At 53.8% G+C, this 18,920-nt stretch overlaps 5 protein-coding genes across 12 annotated transcripts in view; 3 read left to right on the top strand and 2 right to left on the bottom strand.

Moving 5' to 3' along the window:
- GAPVD1 (GTPase activating protein and VPS9 domains 1) overlaps window positions 1-1,067 on the bottom strand; it is a 31,006-nt gene extending 29,939 nt beyond the window's left edge. For 5 of the 7 annotated variants that reach the window (XM_030507355.1, XM_030507361.1, XM_030507360.1 and 2 more), the window contains exon 1: window positions 804-1,067. The gene's annotated coding sequence lies outside the window, so the exon portion shown is untranslated. Of the gene's footprint in view, window positions 1-799 lie in introns of all 7 variants that reach the window. The other 2 variants (XM_030507359.1, XM_030507358.1) reach the window with 2 other exon arrangements.
- Window positions 1,068-3,462: 2,395 nt separating this feature from the next.
- On the top strand, window positions 3,463-7,599 carry HSPA5 (heat shock protein family A (Hsp70) member 5). Of its 2 annotated transcripts, XM_030507368.1 has the most exons (9): window positions 3,463-3,531; window positions 3,654-3,792; window positions 3,990-4,221; window positions 4,514-4,651; window positions 4,891-5,003; window positions 5,084-5,474; window positions 5,765-6,002; window positions 6,205-6,372; window positions 6,719-7,597. In XM_030507368.1, exons 2-9 carry the CDS (start codon window positions 3,671-3,673, stop codon window positions 7,276-7,278), a joined length of 1,962 nt encoding a protein of 653 aa, XP_030363228.1. In that variant the 5' UTR covers window positions 3,463-3,531; window positions 3,654-3,670; the 3' UTR covers window positions 7,279-7,597. The 2 variants fall into 2 exon arrangements, with proteins under 2 accessions (XP_030363228.1, XP_030363227.1); XM_030507367.1 differs by lacking the exon at window positions 3,463-3,531 and having other exon boundaries at window positions 3,594-3,792; window positions 6,719-7,599.
- Window positions 7,600-8,488: 889 nt separating this feature from the next.
- Window positions 8,489-10,843, bottom strand: RABEPK (Rab9 effector protein with kelch motifs). Its single transcript, XM_030507380.1, has 7 exons — window positions 10,758-10,843; window positions 10,534-10,682; window positions 10,302-10,454; window positions 10,013-10,174; window positions 9,370-9,519; window positions 9,045-9,194; window positions 8,489-8,843 (listed from the first exon to the last, which is right to left on the bottom strand). Exons 1-7 carry the CDS (start codon window positions 10,817-10,819, stop codon window positions 8,581-8,583), a joined length of 1,089 nt encoding a protein of 362 aa, XP_030363240.1. The 5' UTR covers window positions 10,820-10,843; the 3' UTR covers window positions 8,489-8,580.
- Window position 10,844: 1 nt separating this feature from the next.
- On the top strand, window positions 10,845-14,259 carry PPP6C (protein phosphatase 6 catalytic subunit). Its single transcript, XM_030507382.1, has 7 exons — window positions 10,845-10,991; window positions 11,082-11,177; window positions 11,292-11,357; window positions 11,751-11,892; window positions 12,478-12,557; window positions 12,705-12,914; window positions 13,457-14,259. The coding sequence occupies exons 1-7, from the start codon at window positions 10,917-10,919 to the stop codon at window positions 13,703-13,705; spliced, it is 918 nt and encodes a 305-aa protein (XP_030363242.1). The 5' UTR covers window positions 10,845-10,916; the 3' UTR covers window positions 13,706-14,259.
- A 51-nt stretch (window positions 14,260-14,310) lies between these two features.
- Window positions 14,311-18,185, top strand: ARPC5L (actin related protein 2/3 complex subunit 5 like). Its single transcript, XM_030507383.1, has 4 exons — window positions 14,311-14,628; window positions 15,025-15,097; window positions 15,407-15,583; window positions 17,624-18,185. Exons 1-4 carry the CDS (start codon window positions 14,324-14,326, stop codon window positions 17,684-17,686), a joined length of 618 nt encoding a protein of 205 aa, XP_030363243.1. The 5' UTR covers window positions 14,311-14,323; the 3' UTR covers window positions 17,687-18,185.
- Window positions 18,186-18,920: the final 735 nt, after the last annotated feature.

Here is an 18,920-nt window from a genome sequence, read left to right as displayed (position 1 = left end):
CACAGAGTATATTCTCCAGGTCCTGACAAATCTCACACCAAACCCTCACGGGGAGTATCTTAAATATTTTTTAAGCCATCCAAAGAGAAGTCTGTTTCCTAAAGCCACCATCCTGCTGCTGTTACAGAAGCAGGGTGTTTCAGATTTCATGTACTGTCTGTGCTGTTCCCCTCTCCATCATCTTCAGATTCCAGCTTCTACTTGAGTCAACTGCATTGTCCACAAAACCAGCATTCTACCTATGGGTAAGTGTCACACGCTGGGTTTGAGAGCTTGATCCTAACAGCTCTCCTCCTTCAGAGCACAGTATCATGACTTTGCAAGAAAAAAGGCAGATACTTGCTTGACCGAGTTCTTCAGCACTAAGGGTCTATCGGCAACAAAAAAGGGAAGTCCCAGTACTCCTCCAGCTACAAGTTTTAGACCTGCATCACACAAAAGCCGTAAAGAGGAGACGGCAGCGACGTTCACGCCGAGCTGCTTCGATAGCGACTCATTGCCCAATCCCACCCCACCGAGAGCCAAGAGGGCCCCAGCCGCCAAGTGCTCCAATTCTTGGAATACCTCCGCAAACCTCAAGAGCTACCGGTTCTCAGACACTAACATGGCAGGTAGGACAGGCTCCGGGCCGGAGGCGGCTGGCGGAGCAAAAAGGCACCGATAAACCCCGGAGAACACCTCAAAGCCAACTTCTCCCGGTGCTCCCCACGTACCCCATATCTCTCCCCCCCCCCCCCGCCCCTGGCGTTGGGCAAATCCCCCCCCCCCCCGCAGTCCAATATCGATAAATAGAGCCTACCTACCCACGGCTCGGTGCCCCGCCGCGCCGCCCGCCTTCCCACTCGCTTCCCTGCAAAACCAAAAGGGTTTTGTCAGGCCCCGGGCCGGCGGGAGCGGCCTGGCCTGGCCTCGCCTTCCTCCCGCTCCCCGCCCTCCTCCTCCTCACAGCAACGCGGAGCGGAGGGGCGGGGGGAAGCCAAGCGGTGCCGCGGACACGGGGAAGCGCGGGGGGGGACGAGCGTGCTTGTACCCGGCCAGCGCCCCGGCTCCGCCGCCGCCCGGCTCCCGCTGCGGCCCCGAGCCCGGCGCGGCGCGGCACTGCGCAGGCGGCGGGCGGCGACGGACACCGCGCTCCTGGGACATGTAGTCCCATAGCCGGGGCCGGGCGGAGCGGGGGTCGACGGCGGAGCGAAGCTCCGACGGCGGCCCCCGCTCCGCCCGGCCCCGGCCCCCTTCCACTACCCCAAACCAGTCCGTGATCATGATAATTAGACACTATAGCCTGGATAGTTTGAGCCCCTAGTTTGGGGAGGGACTATAGCGATAGGACAAGGGGTGATGGGTTTAAACTTAAGAGAAGTTCAGGTTAGATATTAGGAAGAAGCTCTTTACTGTGAGGGCTGGCACAGGGTGCCCAGAGAAGCTGTGGCTGCCCCATCCCTGGCAGTGTTCAAGGCCGGGTTGGACACAGGGGCTTGGAGCAACCTGCTCTAGTGGAAGGTGTCCCTGCCCGTGGCAGGGGGTTGGAACTGGATTATCTTAAGGTCCTTTCCAACCCAAACCACTCTATAAGTCACCTAAATACCACCTACACCCTAGGTCAGCACTGCACAGCCCATTCAGCAAGGGATGCCCAAGCCAAACGTTTACACTTTGTACCTCTCACTCTCTTAACTTACTGTCTACGTGCCTTTTCCTAAACTGACACAGTTACTGCCCTGAATTCTCTTCTCTGATAAAAGAGAATGGCTTATGTAACTGAACTTCCCATATAACACTGTGACAAACTGAACTGTAACACAGAAATGTCCATCGAGCCCAAATGCACAAGGCACTGATAAACTGTTAGGTGTGGTACCATACAGCTGCCCGTATTCCCAGTAGGAGCATGGAATACCAGCAGCATTCACCACATCTCTGCCCTGGAGAACAGAGGGAAATGAGCCCAGGGCCTGGAAGTATGAAACTGCCACGCATACACCTTGTCCTAGGAAGAAATAAAATGCCTGCATTCTTTGGAGCTCTCAGGACACACAGCTATACTAAGAGATCCTTTTCCAAGGACTAAACTAAATAATTTCCATCAGACGCCTCCGGATTTTTCAAAGGAGAAAATCAGCTCTACGTGAATGCAATGCAGATATAATTCCATTAAAAAATGAGAACGACAAACGGATATAAAGGACGCAAAATATCCTTCGAAAACAGAAATAGCAGTATCAGGATCAAAATGGCATTTCCAGCTGTGCGCTGAGTAACAACAAAGTCTTTGGACTATGTCTCACCTCATCCCTGTAAGAAATCCAGGCAGCTTTTAACCAAAAGCCATTCACACTCACAGAACGCTGCCTGAACACGGCGGTCTCTGTTTGTAACCACTGTTTTTTATATATAACAATTACCTGAGATTATTTTTGTTAGATTTCAGATCTGGTATCACCCAAAAGTGAATGAGCAACTTCTAATTCCTCATGTTATGCCACTCTCCAACCACTCAAAACCTTCAGCTTTGACCTTTACAACTTTTGTCGTTGTAATTTTTGCTCTTAAATATGATTTTAAAGTAGGTAAAATAACGTAGACAAGGCCCTTGGTGACATGGTTAGTGCTGGCCTTGGCAATCCTAATGATTGCATTCGATGCTCTTAAAGGTCTTTTCCAACCTAGTTGATTCTATACCATATACACACATGACCCACAGCCATGCAAGCCAACGCGCGGCAGCGATGCACCCTCCCTGTTCCTCAGGGCCACACGGACGGATCCAAGCTCCAAAGGACCTTTCCTTTCCTATGGAGCTTCCCACCCCGGGAAGCCGAGCAGCTGATGTAACACCGTGCGGCGAGTTACGCCGACCGAGGACACGGTGCCTCGGTGCCGACACACGCTGGTTCAGCAGGCGGCAAGTGCCTCCGGGGGGCACCCCGCGCTGCGCTCCGCACCCCAGGGCGCACACGAGGAACGCCGCATCCCCTCAGCACCCGTTATCCCGTGTCCCCGCGGCGGCGCAGGTCCGCGAGGCCGAGCACTGGCGCAGCCTGCAGCGGGGGGACACCCCGTCCGCACGGTGCCGCCCTCACGGCGTCGCGGGATGCGGGCCCCGGGCCCCGCCGCGCCCCCCGCAATGGTGGGCTCCCGCCAACTGGGGCCGGTAACCATGGAAACTTCCAGAACGTGTCCTCCCCCCCCACCCCACCCCGGTCGTGTCCCCGGCCTCGCCATGACGGCCGCCCCCAGCCAATAGGCTCCTTCCGCTTGGCTCATGCTTCTCTGTTGATAGGTCCGCGCCGCCGGCGGGGTGAACCAATAAGATGACGGGAGGGGGGCGCGCCAGGCATGTCAGAGGAACCGCCTGACTCTCGCCAATCAAGGAAGGCCAGCTTAGTAGCAGCCAACCAATGAAGAAGCTCCAGCGAGGGCTGTGCAGCCAATGGCGAGCCTCCACGAAGGAGTAACGGAGGGTATATAAGGGCGGGCGGTGCGGCCTGGCCGCTCAGCAGCAGTTGGGGTGCGGCGCGTCCGGAGGTCACGGTAAGCGGCGGTGGCAGCGGCGGCGGCAGCGGCGGCGCGGCCTGAGGCGGCCTAAGGGGGGAACGGGATGTGGGGGACCCCGCGTTTGGCGCCTCCGTTTTGTGACCGGCGCATTCCCGCAGGGCGGCGAGCGGTCGACATGAGGCGCGTCCTGTTGGCGCTGCTGCTGCTGGTGGGCGCCGCGCGGGCGGAGGAGGAGGAGGAGAAGAAAGAGGACGTGGGCACGGTGGTGGGCATCGACCTGGGCACCACCTACTCGTGGTACGTGGGGAGCGGCCGCGGGGCGGGGGGGGGCAGATAGAAGCCAGTTGGGTCCTTAGGCCCGCGGGGCGGGGGGGGGAGCCGCCGGGGCTGTGGGCCCCCGGAAGCGGTTGTACCGGGGGGGGGGGGGGTTGAGGAGCGGAAGGGGGGGTGCAGGACCCGGCGCCGCCTGACGGTTCGGTTCCGCTGTCCCCCAGTGTGGGCGTCTTCAAGAATGGGCGCGTGGAAATCATCGCCAACGACCAGGGGAACCGCATCACGCCGTCCTACGTGGCGTTCACGCCCGAAGGGGAGCGTTTGATCGGGGATGCTGCCAAGAACCAGCTGACATCCAACCCTGAGAACACGGTGTTTGATGCCAAACGGCTCATCGGCCGCACTTGGAATGACCCTTCCGTGCAGCAGGACATCAAGTACCTGCCCTTCAAGGTGGGTCTGAGCACGCAGGAGGTGGGGGGAACCTACAGTTCTCCTCAGGAGAGGTAGTAACCCCAGTAGGGTTGTGGTGCCCTTCTGAGCAGCCCTGCGGTTCCCCAGCCCTCCCCCGAGAGAGTTAGGGTGCAGGCATGTGGCATATAGACAGCAGCTCCTTGTGTTAGTTAGTGCTGAAGTTGTCTGTTAATAAAAGCTTTGCTTAACTTCCAGAGGGAAAGAAACACTTGGGCAATAAGGAGTAATTCTGTGAGTTGGTGAATAGGACAGTATATGTTGTTCTTTTCAGGTTGTTGAAAAGAAAGCCAAGCCACATATTCAGGTTGATGTTGGAGGTGGACAGACAAAGACATTTGCTCCTGAAGAAATTTCTGCTATGGTCCTGACAAAGATGAAGGAAACAGCAGAGGCGTACTTGGGGAAGAAAGTAAGTTCATGAGCATTAGTACTAAGAATGTAAAGCAGCAGCTCTACAACACTGAAGATGGGTGGGCTGAATCCTAAATGTGCCTCATGCTGCTGGTCCCTGCAGGAGCCCATTTGAGTGGGCTGAGCTGATGGTGGGTTTTCACCTCTGAAGAACAGTGGGCTGCTTGTTGCCAGCATTGTGGTTATTTACAATCTGTGTGCTTGCTTTCTGTAACAAAACTATCTCTTACTCCTTAGGTTACACACGCTGTTGTTACTGTGCCAGCCTACTTCAATGATGCTCAGCGCCAGGCCACGAAGGATGCTGGTACTATTGCTGGGTTGAATGTGATGCGTATCATCAATGAGCCGTAAGTATCCTGACCCCTCCTGCCCACTGCTCTGGGGAGAGGTGGTCCCAGTGTCCTCACTTTGGTTGTTCCCTCTACAGAACTGCTGCTGCCATTGCTTATGGATTGGACAAGAGAGAGGGCGAGAAGAACATCCTCGTGTTTGACTTGGGCGGTGGAACTTTTGATGTCTCCCTCCTCACAATTGATAATGGAGTCTTTGAAGTGGTGGCTACTAATGGTGACACTCATCTGGGTGGAGAAGACTTTGACCAGCGTGTCATGGAGCACTTCATCAAGCTCTATAAGAAGAAAACTGGGAAAGATGTCAGGAAGGATAACAGAGCAGTGCAGAAGCTGAGACGGGAAGTGGAGAAAGCCAAGCGAGCCTTGTCATCCCAGCACCAGGCTAGAATTGAAATAGAATCCTTCTTTGAAGGAGAGGATTTCTCGGAGACGCTCACTCGAGCCAAGTTTGAGGAGCTCAACATGGTAAGTTTAGAAAGGCAAAGTTCCACTGCCTCAGCACTAGATCGCTGCAAATGTGCAGTGACACTGCCCTTTGGAGTATAAATAACATCCTGCTTGCACTGCAAAGCAGGCAGGTGCTCCTTGCTGGGGTAGCTGGGGCTGTGTGTTAGTGACAGCTGAGGTATCATCAGGCTGGTCATGAGCCAGCTGATGTTCCTCCTCTCTCAGGTCTGGCCTTTGTGCTTTCAGACTGTGTAACTGGGGACTGGGCATGGGGCAGAGAGCCTTACAGTCTTGTTTGGTCTTCCCAGGACCTGTTTCGTTCCACTATGAAGCCTGTTCAGAAAGTTCTGGAAGATTCTGACCTGAAGAAGTCTGATATTGATGAGATTGTTCTTGTTGGTGGCTCTACTCGCATCCCCAAAATACAGCAGCTCGTTAAAGAGTTCTTCAATGGGAAAGAACCTTCTCGTGGCATTAATCCCGATGAGGCTGTTGCCTATGGCGCTGCTGTCCAGGCTGGTGTCCTCTCTGGGGACCAAGATACAGGTAATGACACTTTTACTGTGCTTTGGGGGGGAGTATTGAGTGGATCTGGGTTATGGAAAAACGCAGGAGGACTCATTTCTCTTCCAATCCTTGAATTTTTATGCCTCTGAGGCCTCGGGATCCTCTTGGCAGTGATGGGCTGTTGTGTTTCTTTCCAGTTGAAGTCATTCTATGTCATGCTCTTACCTTTGATCTGTTACAGGTGACTTGGTGCTCCTTGATGTCTGTCCCCTGACACTTGGCATTGAGACTGTTGGAGGTGTAATGACTAAGCTGATCCCAAGAAATACTGTTGTTCCCACAAAGAAGTCTCAGATCTTCTCAACAGCTTCTGACAACCAGCCCACTGTGACCATCAAGGTATATGAAGGTGAGTGTCACTTGGATAGTCCATGTGACAGCAGGAATATGTCTGTAGGCCTCCTACACAGCTGCTGTCTTAAATGCTGTAGGTGTTTTGTAGATGCTCATGGATCCGTCCTCGTAGAGGAGGACTTGGTACAGTGGCAGCTCTCTGAAGTGGCTCTGATCAAGCTGCTTCACCTGCAGCAAAAGCTGTTACTAGAATTTCTCATGTGTCTTTCCATGGCTGCATTCCAACTGCAGGAGGTGCTCAGACAGATGTCAGGCTGGCATCAAAACCTCACCCTTACCAAGAGTGTAGCTCACAGCTTTGCAAAGTACAAACCAGAACCATGTCTCATTGTGTCTTCCAGGCGAGCGTCCCCTCACCAAGGATAATCATCTTCTGGGAACTTTTGATCTCACTGGAATCCCTCCTGCCCCTCGTGGTGTCCCCCAGATTGAAGTTACCTTTGAAATAGATGTGAACGGGATCCTCCGTGTCACGGCTGAGGACAAGGGCACCGGGAACAAGAACAAGATCACCATTACAAATGATCAGAACAGGCTCACGCCAGAAGAGATCGAGAGGATGGTGAACGATGCTGAGAAGTTTGCTGAGGAAGACAAGAAGCTGAAAGAACGCATCGATGCCCGGAATGAGCTGGAAAGCTATGCCTACTCTCTGAAGAACCAGATTGGGGACAAAGAGAAGCTGGGTGGTAAGCTGTCCTCTGATGACAAAGAAACAATAGAGAAAGCAGTGGAGGAAAAGATCGAGTGGCTGGAGAGCCATCAAGATGCAGACATTGATGACTTCAAAGCGAAAAAGAAGGAGCTGGAGGAGGTTGTTCAGCCAATTGTTAGCAAGCTCTATGGCAGCGCAGGCCCTCCCCCTGGTGATGAGGAAGCCGCAGAGAAGGATGAGTTGTAGATACTGGCACTTCCGAATGTTGTTGTGTATATATTGGACTAAGGAACACTTGTTTAAAATATTGAACTCTTAAATTGGAATGTAACATTGAATCTTCACTCGTGAGTGGAGCTGGAAACGCTAGCCCGAAGTGGCTGTATACTGCTTTTGTTAGCAGTTGCTCAATGTCTGGGGAGGGAAGGGGCGTGGGGGGGAGTGTAAATGCAAATGGGTGTAGAGGTATTGGCAGTGGAACGTTCTATTTAACAACGCGGTCATGTGAGCTTGGTGTAGAGCTTTTCTACCTGAAGTGACCACAATAAATTTGTTATTTACACTGGACTCTGCTCTAGCTCCGTTTATTACCCTTTTAACCAGGACATGGACTGTCCTGAACCGCAAGGTTCAAACCCTGCAAGGTGAATGGATGGTAACAGCTCTACCCTTCCCCTCAGGTGGGATTTACACCTCCCTTGCAGCTTCTCTGGGTGGAATGGGGACTCGGGGGTGTAATGGTGCGCATCAACCTCTGTCTGCTCTTTATAGATCTTGTAAGGACAGGGAGTGGCCACTGAGTAACTGCTGGTGGGGCTGGTCTCCTGGTGCAGCTTCACTGCAGCCTGCAGAGCTGCCTGCACTGGAGATATGCATGGGCAGGAGGGATGAGCTGAGCTGCACCTCCCTGCAGTACTAGAACCAGGCTTAGGAGCTTTAATGGGTCTCATGGGACACAATGGACCTATTTTCTGAAGACTGAAAATGAGCCTTTTAAAGTTTTTTTGAAAGCCTAATTGGAACTCAGTCTTCCTACTTAGCCATAATCCTTCTCCCAGCCATGGGAGTAGGTAAATTGAACTGAGTACAGCAGGAGTGTTTGTGGTAGCTGTGTTAACACCTCAAATCCACTCAGCAAGTCACCTTTTCCCTAGTGTGGGGGCCACTTTCTATCATTTTCATCCACTCAATTTTAAAAATGAGCTCTATTTCAGATCATTCTCCCAAAAGCTTGCTTCCAGATAACAGCGTGGCTCTGCAGTGAGTTGCCTTCTGTTGCCACCAGCATGTGAGTTTCACCCGGATGTGTGAGCCCTTCCAGGCTTTCAAACTGCACCAACCTGCTGCCAAGCACCAGTGGATGAAGCTTTCCTGCAGCAGCTGCTCTCCCTGTGTCCAGCAGGATCACATACAGACAGCGCCGTGCCTCAGGAGAGTGTTAGCAGAGCGCCATCCATTTGAGGGTAAGAACTTCTTTATTGCAAAGAGATAACCCAACAGTATAAAAGTGTGTAGAAAAGGCTGGTGCTGTGCAGGAGCACAGCTCTGCTATTCGATCAGGCTGACGATGCAGTCCCCGTATATCTCCCCCTGGGTGTCCATCCCACCGAATACCAACAGCAGATGCACAACTGTGTCCCCAGCATGCCCCTCATCCTGGCTCTTCGGCAGGGAACCAGCTGTGGCTTCCCCAGGGGCAGCTCCTTTGTTCTCACTCTTCCCACCCCTCCAGGGGATGACACACATGGCGTGGTCCAGCCTCCCAGCAGGCAGAGGGGACTCAAACTGTAGAAGTGTCCACTGCTGCTTCTCTGCAGTGCAAAAACACAATTTGCACCTTTAAATGTAGATTCACAGCCTTAAAGAGCACAGTGGGGCACCATCCATTGGACTAGATGTAACTGCAGGCCAGTGATACCACCTACCAGGGGTGAAGCCTGCGAGCAGAGGGGGTAATGCATTCTCCAAGTGAGTGGCATTTACCGTTCTGCAGCAGGGCAAAGCCTTCCTACCTGTGTGATATTGGTACATGGTGTCCAGTGTCCCCTCTGGACCTATTCCACCAAAAATGTACAAGTGGTCTTTAAACACGGCTGATGAGTGGGATGCTCGTCCTCCCGGGATGTCACCGGTGGCTGGTATCTTCACCCACCTCATGTCAGCTGTTGGAAAAAGAACACAGCTGTGGTTATACATTACAGAGCCCCACAAGTTTTGTTGTTTTAAACAAGTTGGGTAATTTAAGCACTTAAGAGCTGATTTTACAGAAAGAAGGTCCCCCAAATCCAAACCCATCCCACAGCAGCATCACTCTGTGGTACTTCTGTCCATACTCACTTGTATCGATGCAGAACAGGTCATTGTAAAACACGTCCCCAGCTAAACCTCCATGGATGAAGAGTTTGGTCCCAACAGCAACCACGATGTGTCCGTGCCGAGGAGAAGGGGGGTCACCGTGAGTATCTGGCTGGGACCAGGTCAGGGTGGCTGTAAATGGGGGTACACATGTGTTAGGAAGAGAACCCCAGTGCTTCCCACTGAAGCACCTCCACCAGGGTTGCAGAGGAGTTTGTGCTACCAAAGAACATGGCCCTACTGGAGCTCCATGTGCTTTTTTGGTCACCCAGTAGCAGGACACGTTAATTCAAACTGGAAAGCAAACCCATCCTCGTATGTGCAGGGCTGGAAGAATGAATAGGGCAGCACAGGATGATGCCACCATGGAAAGGAACTGGCTGTTGGGCAAATGGGACCAACCACTCCCATCTCCCATGGCATTCCTCATCCCAGAGCTTTACACCGCCACTTTAGCCCAAACTCCCATTGACTAAATAAAGACCAGTGCAGTGAGGAACATCTTCTGTTTAAACTTGTAGCCAAAGCAGGGGCCTGACATTTCCATGTCCCTTAACAATCTGAAACGCAACAGAGGATGGGTTCTGCTGTTTGCCGGAAGGGTCCTTTACATGTCCAGAGGTACCTGTGTCAAACACATGAAGCCGCTGGTCTTTGACCGGTTCTGCTCCTTTCTCTCCCCCTCCGAACACGTACAGACGCTCTCCTACAGCTGCTGAGGACGTGTGGAACGTCCGGGGCAGCGGCTGCTCCCCACTCACTTCAGGGCTCTCCCAGGTTCCTATTTCTAATTAAGACATTGATTAACACAGCAATCACCAGGGGAACAGACAACGTGTTCCCCTCTGTTCCCATCCCAAGTGATGGCACCACGGAGACACCCGGCAGTGTCACCGCCCGGCCCTCACACTCACCCGGGTCCAGCACCTGCACGCAGCTCCTGTTCCCGGCGGGGTGGGCGCCCCCGAAGACCCACACCCGCGGGGCCCCGGCAGCGGGCACGAACGTGGCGTGCTCATAGCGCGGCCGCAGCCCGCTCCACCCGGCCGCGGTCCATCGGTGCGCGCCTGCGGGCACCGGACAGCGCGGTCAGCACCGGCCCCGCTGCACAGCCCAGCCCAGCCCGGCCGCGGTGCCGGTCCTCACCCAGCTCCACGAAGTGCGCGTCCGCGAAGGCGCCGCCGGGGTCGGCACCGCCGAGGATGAGGACGCGGCCGGCGCCGCCGCCCGGCAGGAGGACGCAGCCGTGGCCCACGCGGCCGCAGGGCCGGTCCCCGCGCGGCGACAGGCGGTACCTGCGGGGGGGGGGGGGGGGCCGCGCTCAGCCGGAGCCGGGGCCGCGCCCGCTCCCCCCTCCCCGCCCCGCTCACCACTTGCCCCGCTGCGGGCGGCGCCCCGGCTCCAGCGGCGGCAGCGGCGACTGGGGACCCATCCCCGGGGCGGGGAATCGGAAGCGGAACGCGGGGCACGTCCCCGCCGCTCCTCGGAAGTGTCGGGCTCCGCTTCCGGCCCCGAGCCGCCGTCCCAAGATGGCGCCGCTGGACCTGGACAAGTACGTGGAGATCGCGCGGCTCTGCAAGTACCTGCCCGAGAACGACCTCAAGGTGCGGCCGCGGCCGGGCGGGCACCGGGGCCGGGGCGGGGGGGTCCCGCTGCTGTCCCGGCTCCGGCGCTGACCCTCCCTCCTCCCGCAGCGCCTCTGCGACTACGTGTGTGACCTGCTGCTGGAGGAGTCCAACGTGCAGCCCGTCTCCACGCCCGTCACGGTCTGCGGGGACATCCATGGGCAGGTAACGGCGCTGCCGCCGCCGCCAATCGGCCGCCCCGCACCGCCCCCCCCCCACCCCTCCCCATCCCCGCCGCCGCGGCCGGCCCTCAGGCGTCCGCTTCCCCCCCCCCCGCAGTTCTACGACCTGTGCGAGCTGTTCCGGACCGGCGGGCAGGTCCCCGACACCAACTACATCTTCATGGTACGTGGGTGCTGGGCTCCCCCTTCGCTATCGGGTGCTGGGTTTAATGGTTGAATCCCCGCGGGCTCGCCCAGCTCCTGGTCTCGCCCAGCAGCGCTGCCTTGGCTTGTGCTGTTGGGGTTCATTGTGTTGAGTTCGAGCTCTGCAATGAGGCTCTGCCCGTCCCACAGCAGCACCCACCATCGCGAGGGGTGTCCCGGCACCCGTCAGGTCTTGGGTTGGGGCAGCCTTGGGTGAGCAGAGTCAAACTGCGAGTGACCAAAGAGCATGTTCCAGTGGATCCCAGCAGATCCCGGCTTTCCTTTGGTGTTGGGTTCTTTACACATTGAGAATGGTTGTAACACTGTGCGGTTTTGCTGTTTCTCCATTTATGAGTATGTTTTTGACTTGCAGGGTGACTTTGTAGATAGAGGTTATTATAGTCTTGAGACTTTCACTTACCTGCTTGCACTAAAAGCTAAGTGGCCCGATCGTATCACACTGTTGCGAGGCAATCACGAGAGCAGGCAGATAACACAGGTGTATGGATTTTATGGTAAGTCTTTATCCAAACGATTTCTGAATGGGGGCGGACGTGTAATTCCCCTGGGAACTCTCTTGGAAGCAGCTCTGCCTTGGGTGTTCCTAGGACCAGAGGGGAAGTGGGCTCCCGTCATTTGTTAACATTGTGTTTGTGAAGTAGAATGTCTTTTTGTCCGGGTCTCGTTGCTCTTCTGGTATCTGTGTTTTCTGGTCCTACATTCAATTTCAGAGCACACAGTTACACAGGATGTGGTTTGCTCTTGTAATGAAAGGTTCCACACAAAGCCGTGATGTTACTGTACTGCCCCTTAAGCCCTGGCTGGTTCAGTTCTGTGTAAATCTGCTGCTTTAAGCCCTGGGCTGCTCTCTCTGAGGGTCAGTTCCCAGTGGAAGTGTTGTTGTGTTGCACGAAACCCTGTTTTCTCTGTGTCGCGTGGAAAGTGAAGTCCAGCAGGATCCAGGGTCCCTCCCCAGGGCCGAGTGCTCCCCGTGGGGTTCTGTCACAGGCCTGACTTTGCAGGTTCTGCTGTAAGCGTTCGCCTCTGATCTCGCTGTTTTAATGCCTTCCGATCCGTCAAGGAATTTCTCTGTTTAACAGATGAGTGCCAAACCAAATACGGAAATGCTAATGCTTGGAGATACTGTACCAAAGTCTTTGACATGCTCACGATAGCGGCTGTAAGTGTAAACACCACGTTCAAAACACACAACAGACTGTCTGACTGGGAGTGCTGGAATTGGTGACCTTGAAGGGTCACACAGGCAGCATTGGTCTGGATTAACATACTGAGTGTTTTGTGCCTGTGTGTCTTTCTTTCCCTGCAGTTAATAGACGAGCAGATCCTCTGTGTGCACGGCGGCCTCTCTCCAGACATCAAGACACTCGATCAAATTCGAACCATTGAACGTAATCAAGAAATTCCTCACAAAGGCGCCTTCTGTGACCTGGTCTGGTCTGACCCAGAAGACGTCGACACATGGGCCATCAGCCCGCGAGGAGCAGGCTGGCTCTTCGGTGCGAAGGTGACGAATGAGGTAATGATGCTGTCGTGTGCAAGACGCAGTAACTGCAGGTATGAGATCAGCTGAAGCGTTCAGCTCGGTTTGGTACGTGCCCTGTCGATGGGTGGGTTGAGGGCACTGCAGGGTGGTGAACAGCAGTAACATGGCTGCAGGTAAGTTATGGTGGAGGAGGTTTGCTCAAGCCGGCTGGGAATAATGAGCTATGTGAACTTAAATATGCGGTAATACGGATCTGGCTTCTAAAGTGTAATGTGATGAGGCCCAGGAGTATCACAGGGCTTTGTGCAAAATGCTTCTCTAAGGATTTAAGAGAACAAACCCACCATTTCTCTTAAAAATTCCTGATTTTGGTACTTTAAAGACAGGCGAGCAGATTCTCAGGGCTAATACATGCTGACCTCTCCAGCCTCAGTGTCAGCCACCTTACAAACACTGTGCTCATGGCATGCGTTGCCTCCATATCCTTTCCACAGCACATTTTGGAAGGACTGAGCCAGAGCTCAGTGGCACAGGGAAGCTCAGGGAAGTCTGACCTCCCTTTTTTCCCTTTGCAGTTTGTCCACATCAACAACTTAAAGCTCATCTGCAGAGCGCACCAGCTGGTTCACGAGGGCTACAAATTCATGTTTGATGAGAAATTGGTAACGGTATGGTCGGCTCCAAACTACTGCTACCGCTGTGGAAATATCGCCTCAATCATGGTCTTTAAAGATGTAAATACAAGAGAACCAAAGCTATTCCGTGCAGTCCCGGATTCAGAACGTGTAATTCCTCCCAGGACAACCACGCCGTATTTCCTCTGAGGCCCTCCCCGCCTGCTGCCTCCCTCCTCCCCTGTACCGTCCCCTTTACAATATACTTTTTATCGAGCACTTTGCTGCTGAAATGCTGCCTCTTGCCTTTTTTATTTTTAAATTATCTAAATTTATTGTGTATGATGGTGTCTGTAGCAAGTTGTTTTGGTTTTATTTCCCCTTTACCCTTAGATTAATTTCAGAGTATTTGTAACATGTCCTTGAGATTTATACTACTGCATGTAGTTCTCGCGCATTTCGGGGTGTAGATGAGCCATTCCCGTGGCTCCGGGTGGGAAGCGCCTCGCTCCCGCCGGCTCTCCCTTCCCTTTGGTAAGTTTTAAAGGAAATTTCAGCAGCAAAGTTCCTGCCTGATGCTGTGACGGGGGTTGTGCATCCCGTCACCGCTTGTTTTACGTGGATAACGTGGCCAAGAAGGGCTGTTTTTCCCTGTCCCCGCATATCCCCCCGGGTTTATTTTGTTTTCCTTAGATCCCGGTTCCAAACGCACCGACCTGCTACAGCGATGGGGTTTGTACATTAAAATCATTGTTCTGAGTTTTTCCAGATGCCGTGTGTTTGTCCTAACGCCGTATCCCCCGTGTCCCCACATCCATCCATCCATCCATGCATCCATCCCTCCATCCCCGGGGCGGGTACCACCGCATCAGCCCGCCCCGGGTCCCGCCTCCTCTGCCTGGGGCAGGGCTCGCCCGGTCGTTCCGGTTCCGGGGTGGGTCCGGCGCTGGGTCTGGGTCCGGTTCCGGGGCGGGACGGGCCGGCGGCGGAGGCATGGCGCGGAGCACGCTGTCCTCCCGCTTCCGCCGCCTCGACATCGACCAGTACGACGAGAACCGGTTCGTGGAGGAGCCCGAGGAGGCGGCGGCGGCTGAGCCCGACGCCGGGCCCGAGGTGGAGGCGCTGCTGAGGCAATATCCTTTGGGAGCGGGGACGGGGTGGGGGGGAGGACGGGCCCCGGTGTCCTCCGGGCTGGGGCGGGGGGGAGCGCGGAGGTGCCGCCGCGTTCTCGCTCGCCCGTGGCCGAGCGCTTGCGCCGCGGGCGGGGGAAGGCCCCTGGAGCGCCTCGCTCGGCTCCGCCGCGGCCTTGTTACACACACCCGGTCCGTCACCTTCACCGCGGAGCTGCCGGTGGAGCGGTTGAGTCACAGAACCACAGACCGGTGTGGGTTGAAGGGAGCTTAAAGCTCATCCAGTCCCAACCCCCTGCCACGGGCAGGGACACCTTCCACTAGAGCAGGTTGCTCCAAGCTCCATCCAACTTGGCCTTGAACGCTGCCAGGGATGAGTCCTTGACTTCGGTGCTGCACAGGGGACGCGCTGCGAGCCTTCCACACGGCCATCCGGAGCAGCCCCGCCAACATGAAGAGCCAGGCCATGAAGGTACCGGGCAGGGCAGGGCTGTGGGTTGGGTGGCGGAGCACTGGGGAGCTCCACAGTGCCATGGTGGTACCCTAGAGATCCGATCAGAGCCCCTGTACTGTTAATGAGAGACACAGTGATACGCTGTGCAGGCAATCCCTGTGTGTTCACCCCTTCCTTCTTCTCCCTCCTCAATCCTCAGGTGAAATATGTCACTAACACAGCCTGCAGTGTAGCTACCAGCCCTCTGAGCATCCATTGACAAACACAAGTCCAGGGATCGTTTCCAGCTTTGCTGGTTCTTATGTTCTCCTTTCCTTGTCTTCACAGGAGCAGGCCCAGGGAACCATGCTTAAAGTCCTCACATCTTTTAAAAGCAGCGAAATAGAACAAGCGGTGAATTCCTTAGACAGAAACGGCGTTGACTTGTTAATGAAGTACATTTATAAAGGATTTGAAAAGCCAACAGAAAATAGCAGTGCAATATTACTTCAGTGGCATGAAAAGGTACGTGTCTGGTGTGCTCTCGGCTCAGCCGTGTGCCACAGGGTCCTTGTTGCTTCCGAAAGAGCAGTGGTGAGAACAGCAGATGATGGCAGGGGCTCGTCCCTGAGGAGCACAGCAACTGCTGTTTCCCTTTGGGCTCTTTGAGCGTGGACTTGTTAAGCTTTGCCTGCATTTCAAGTCTTTAACCCCAGCCAAGGGGAGAGGTGAGACTTGGGGCAGGACAGAGTCTCCTGGAGGAAGCGTTGTGCCTTCTTCTGTGGCCAGCCCCACCGAGGGGACAGAACCAGAGCAGAGGAGGTGTTGGTTGAGGGTGCAGGGGCAGTGTTCCTTTGTAGCCAGGTGCTTGGCCAAGGGGATGCTCAGGCCTGGCAGTTTTCATCAGCTGAAGGCTGCTAGCAGCACATGTCACAGCTCAGAAGAGGATTTAGTAACAGGAGAGGCTTTGGAGATCCAGGCAGATTCCGCTGGGATCCGGAGCCATCCTCTCGTGTTTCTGTGCAATGCGTGTTGCGAGAGGGGAGGGTGGGATGTGTTCACCAGCTGAGTGTTGGGCACCCCCCGGCAGGATTTCAAGTGAAATCTTCCCCAGCTTGCAGTGGTTTCAGCTGCAGCACCAGCTGTCAGTGCTCCTCCTTGGAAAACTGATCCCTAGGAACGCTGCAGCTCCCTGTAATATAGAGGTGCTGCTAACGCTGGTGCTGTTTTCACATGATACGGGTGTTTTCCTGTGGTGTGTAAAGATAGAACTTGTTCAAGTTGAGTCCAGCTGCTGGCAGCTGTCACTGGCTTTCCAGGACCTTGACAGGGCAGGAGGAGTGAATTCCAAAGACACCAAGGAATGGGTTTCTGCTTGGTTTTTGTCACTTTTCTCCTGCTGTTTCCACTGGAGACTGTTTTCAGGTAACCATGGGTGGGTGCTGCCAGTGTGCAACGTTACACAACACCACCCCGACTGGAAAGGTGACAGTGCTTGGAGCACGTAGGCACACGTACAGCATCCCGTCCTCTTTGTTCCGAAGGGAACAAGGCAGGTCTGCAGTGGGCTGGGCAGGGTTTACACCCTGGCTGCCGCTCTGCTGCTTGGCACTACCGGTAGGACGTGTGGCTTGCTCAGAGAGGCGTCAGCTGCTCTGCAGTTGTACCAGTCTGTCCTCTGGAAAAGGGCTGCTGTCCCCATGCGTATCGGGTCTGGGAATTTGGGAATGTTCACTTGCTGCAGCACAGGCAGGTTCTGCTCCAGATGGATGCTTTGTGTTCCTTTTCCCTAACACAGCGAGGTGCCTTGGACTGTTGGTTGCTGTTCTCATTTCAGACACTGTAAAACCCACTGGCTGCGTCTGAATTATGTCTGCAGAGTAAATGCCTCATTTTAAGCAGTCAGCTTTAATATTTAGGTTTTCATAATCATATCCATCTGCAGATGAAATGGAAGGGGCCTGTTCCCCTTTCCCACTCAGGGATATGGGAGGTGAGACATTCTGCATTGTCAGTGGCATGTGACATTGGTATCCTTCTCTGCATCCAACAGGGGGGTGGATTTTGGAGAGTGTCATTTCCCTTCAGATTTAGTGGGTTTGGGTTACTGAATTACTGTGTTTGGTTTTGTCTACCCTTCAGTACCTTGGTTCTTACATCACAGAGTACATTTAAAGAATATTGCTATATATGTACTGCAGTAATTTGGGTCAGAGATCACTGTCATGTGTATTTACTGCTGGAGCAGTCGTACCGAGAGCAGCACTGCTGCTGAGCCTCGTGGGCTCGCTGCAGGCAGTGTTGGTTTCATCCTGACACTGCACAGTGGTTCAGTACCTAAACGAAATGATTTAAAATGTCTGTAGTGGCCACACGTGCTAGAGAAACAGATTTTCCCCAATTAACTGTTAAAGATTTGAGAGCAAAAGAAGGGGTGAAAAGTTAAGTTTTTAGAGAAGAGCCATAAACTCTTCTGTTATTAAACACTTAATTGTTCTTTTAAGATGCCCTCTGCATGCACCACAGTGACTCTGTGTAACCTGTCTCCTTTTCCCATCCCCACAGGCATTAGCAGTAGGTGGACTAGGGTCCATAGTAAGAGTTCTTACAGCAAGAAAGACTGTTTAAAAGACTATTAACTTGAACCAAGACGACGATCAGTTTTGGACTCGGAAGAAGGAATGAGCTGAAATTACACTGGTCCATCTTTATTAGAGATTGCAATCTACTGAAATACTATGGAAACCTCTTGGAATGCTCTTAACCTTAAAGGTGGGGGCAGAGTAAAGGTATTCCTGCATATTCCGACTATCACATACAGGAGCCAAGACATTCTCCTGATCCCTCTTTAAAAGGCAGAGAGAGGGCACACTCCTGCCTGCTATTACTGTAATAGAACAGGTATTTTCAGATGCTGCTTTATCCAAGCGTGGTGAGACAGAATCCTGCGTGTGCTGCTGATTCACGGGGTAGCTGTGGCCTGGGCAGATGCAAGACCCTGACAGCTTGTGGGCGGGAGAAGTGGTTGTTACAATGGTGGTTGCGTACTCGACGGACTAGTTGGACTGTGGGGTTGGTTTCAGTGTAAAGTGCCTGCTGCATCAATAAAGTTCTTGGATCACACGAGTTAAGTGATTTATTTTTTGCGAAATCTTAAGTCTGACACTCAAAAGCAGGCCAGCACTGCAGCAGGTCTAAGTGTCCACCCTTGCATGAATGCTCCTCATGGAACTGGTCCTTAAATCCAACTATGCTGGCTGCAGGGAGTGAGACCAAGCTCAGCTGTCCCCATCAACACTTCCAAGTGGCAGTGAATATAACACATAATCACCCCTGCTTTGACTTTCATATTCTTGACCTTTTAGGATGAATAAAATACTTCAGAACTTACTATTTCTGTATTAGTGCATCCTCACCTTCTGAAAGACTGAAGTGTAGCAAAATGAGCTGCGTCCTTTGAGTCAGTGAGCACAGATGTTTTAACCTTGACTTGTAAAGAGATAAGGACACAACTACGCAAACCATCGCTGTCTCCAGCATCAGTTATAGCAAGAGCACTGGGGTTTATCTGTGTTTTGGCACAAAGGAGCCCACTCCACACAAAGCAGCTGCTCCAGGCCCTACTCCACTCAGTCTTTGCTTTTATCAGCTGCTAAAAGTGCAGCAGCAGCTGTGAAAGATGATTTCAGGAGGCAGAAGCTCTCTGCCTCATTCCTGGCGTTATCTCCCCATGAGAAACAGGCCTTAATGCCGTGTGGCACACCCGTGCTTACCCTGGGCAGAAGGGGGGGTTTGTTTCATGCTTTAAAATGCTCTCAATTTTAAATAGCTAAAGCAGCCCAGTGGAGATAACCAGAACTAC

Source organism: Strigops habroptila, chromosome 15 (assembly GCF_004027225.2).
Source record: "Strigops habroptila isolate Jane chromosome 15, bStrHab1.2.pri, whole genome shotgun sequence".
In the NCBI taxonomy this organism is placed as follows: domain Eukaryota; kingdom Metazoa; phylum Chordata; class Aves; order Psittaciformes; family Psittacidae; genus Strigops; species Strigops habroptila.
This window is presented reverse-complemented; position numbering and strand designations above follow the sequence as displayed.

Bases quoted from the DNA above. Each gene is read 5' to 3' on its own strand.
- HSPA5 (XM_030507367.1), top strand. From the start codon at position 3,599: ATGTGGGGGACCCCGCGTTTGGCGCCTCCGTTTTGTGACCGGCGCATT. The intron at 5,004-5,083 runs GTAAGTATCCTG...TTCCCTCTACAG, and splicing joins ATGCGTATCATCAATGAGCC to AACTGCTGCTGCCATTGCTT. The intron at 5,475-5,764 runs GTAAGTTTAGAA...TGGTCTTCCCAG, and splicing joins AGTTTGAGGAGCTCAACATG to GACCTGTTTCGTTCCACTAT.
- RABEPK (XM_030507380.1), bottom strand. From the start codon at position 10,819: ATGGGTCCCCAGTCGCCGCTGCCGCCGCTGGAGCCGGGGCGCCGCCCG. The intron at 9,195-9,369 runs GTGAGTATGGAC...TTTTTCCAACAG, and splicing joins CCTGTTCTGCATCGATACAA to CTGACATGAGGTGGGTGAAG. The intron at 8,844-9,044 runs GTAGGAAGGCTT...TTTGCACTGCAG, and splicing joins CATGTACCAATATCACACAG to AGAAGCAGCAGTGGACACTT.
- PPP6C (XM_030507382.1), top strand. From the start codon at position 10,917: ATGGCGCCGCTGGACCTGGACAAGTACGTGGAGATCGCGCGGCTCTGC. The intron at 10,992-11,081 runs GTGCGGCCGCGG...CTCCTCCCGCAG, and splicing joins TGCCCGAGAACGACCTCAAG to CGCCTCTGCGACTACGTGTG. The intron at 11,893-12,477 runs GTAAGTCTTTAT...TCTGTTTAACAG, and splicing joins ACAGGTGTATGGATTTTATG to ATGAGTGCCAAACCAAATAC.
- ARPC5L (XM_030507383.1), top strand. From the start codon at position 14,324: ATGCATCCATCCCTCCATCCCCGGGGCGGGTACCACCGCATCAGCCCG. The intron at 14,629-15,024 runs ATATCCTTTGGG...TCGGTGCTGCAC, and splicing joins GTGGAGGCGCTGCTGAGGCA to AGGGGACGCGCTGCGAGCCT. The intron at 15,098-15,406 runs GTACCGGGCAGG...TTGTCTTCACAG, and splicing joins TGAAGAGCCAGGCCATGAAG to GAGCAGGCCCAGGGAACCAT.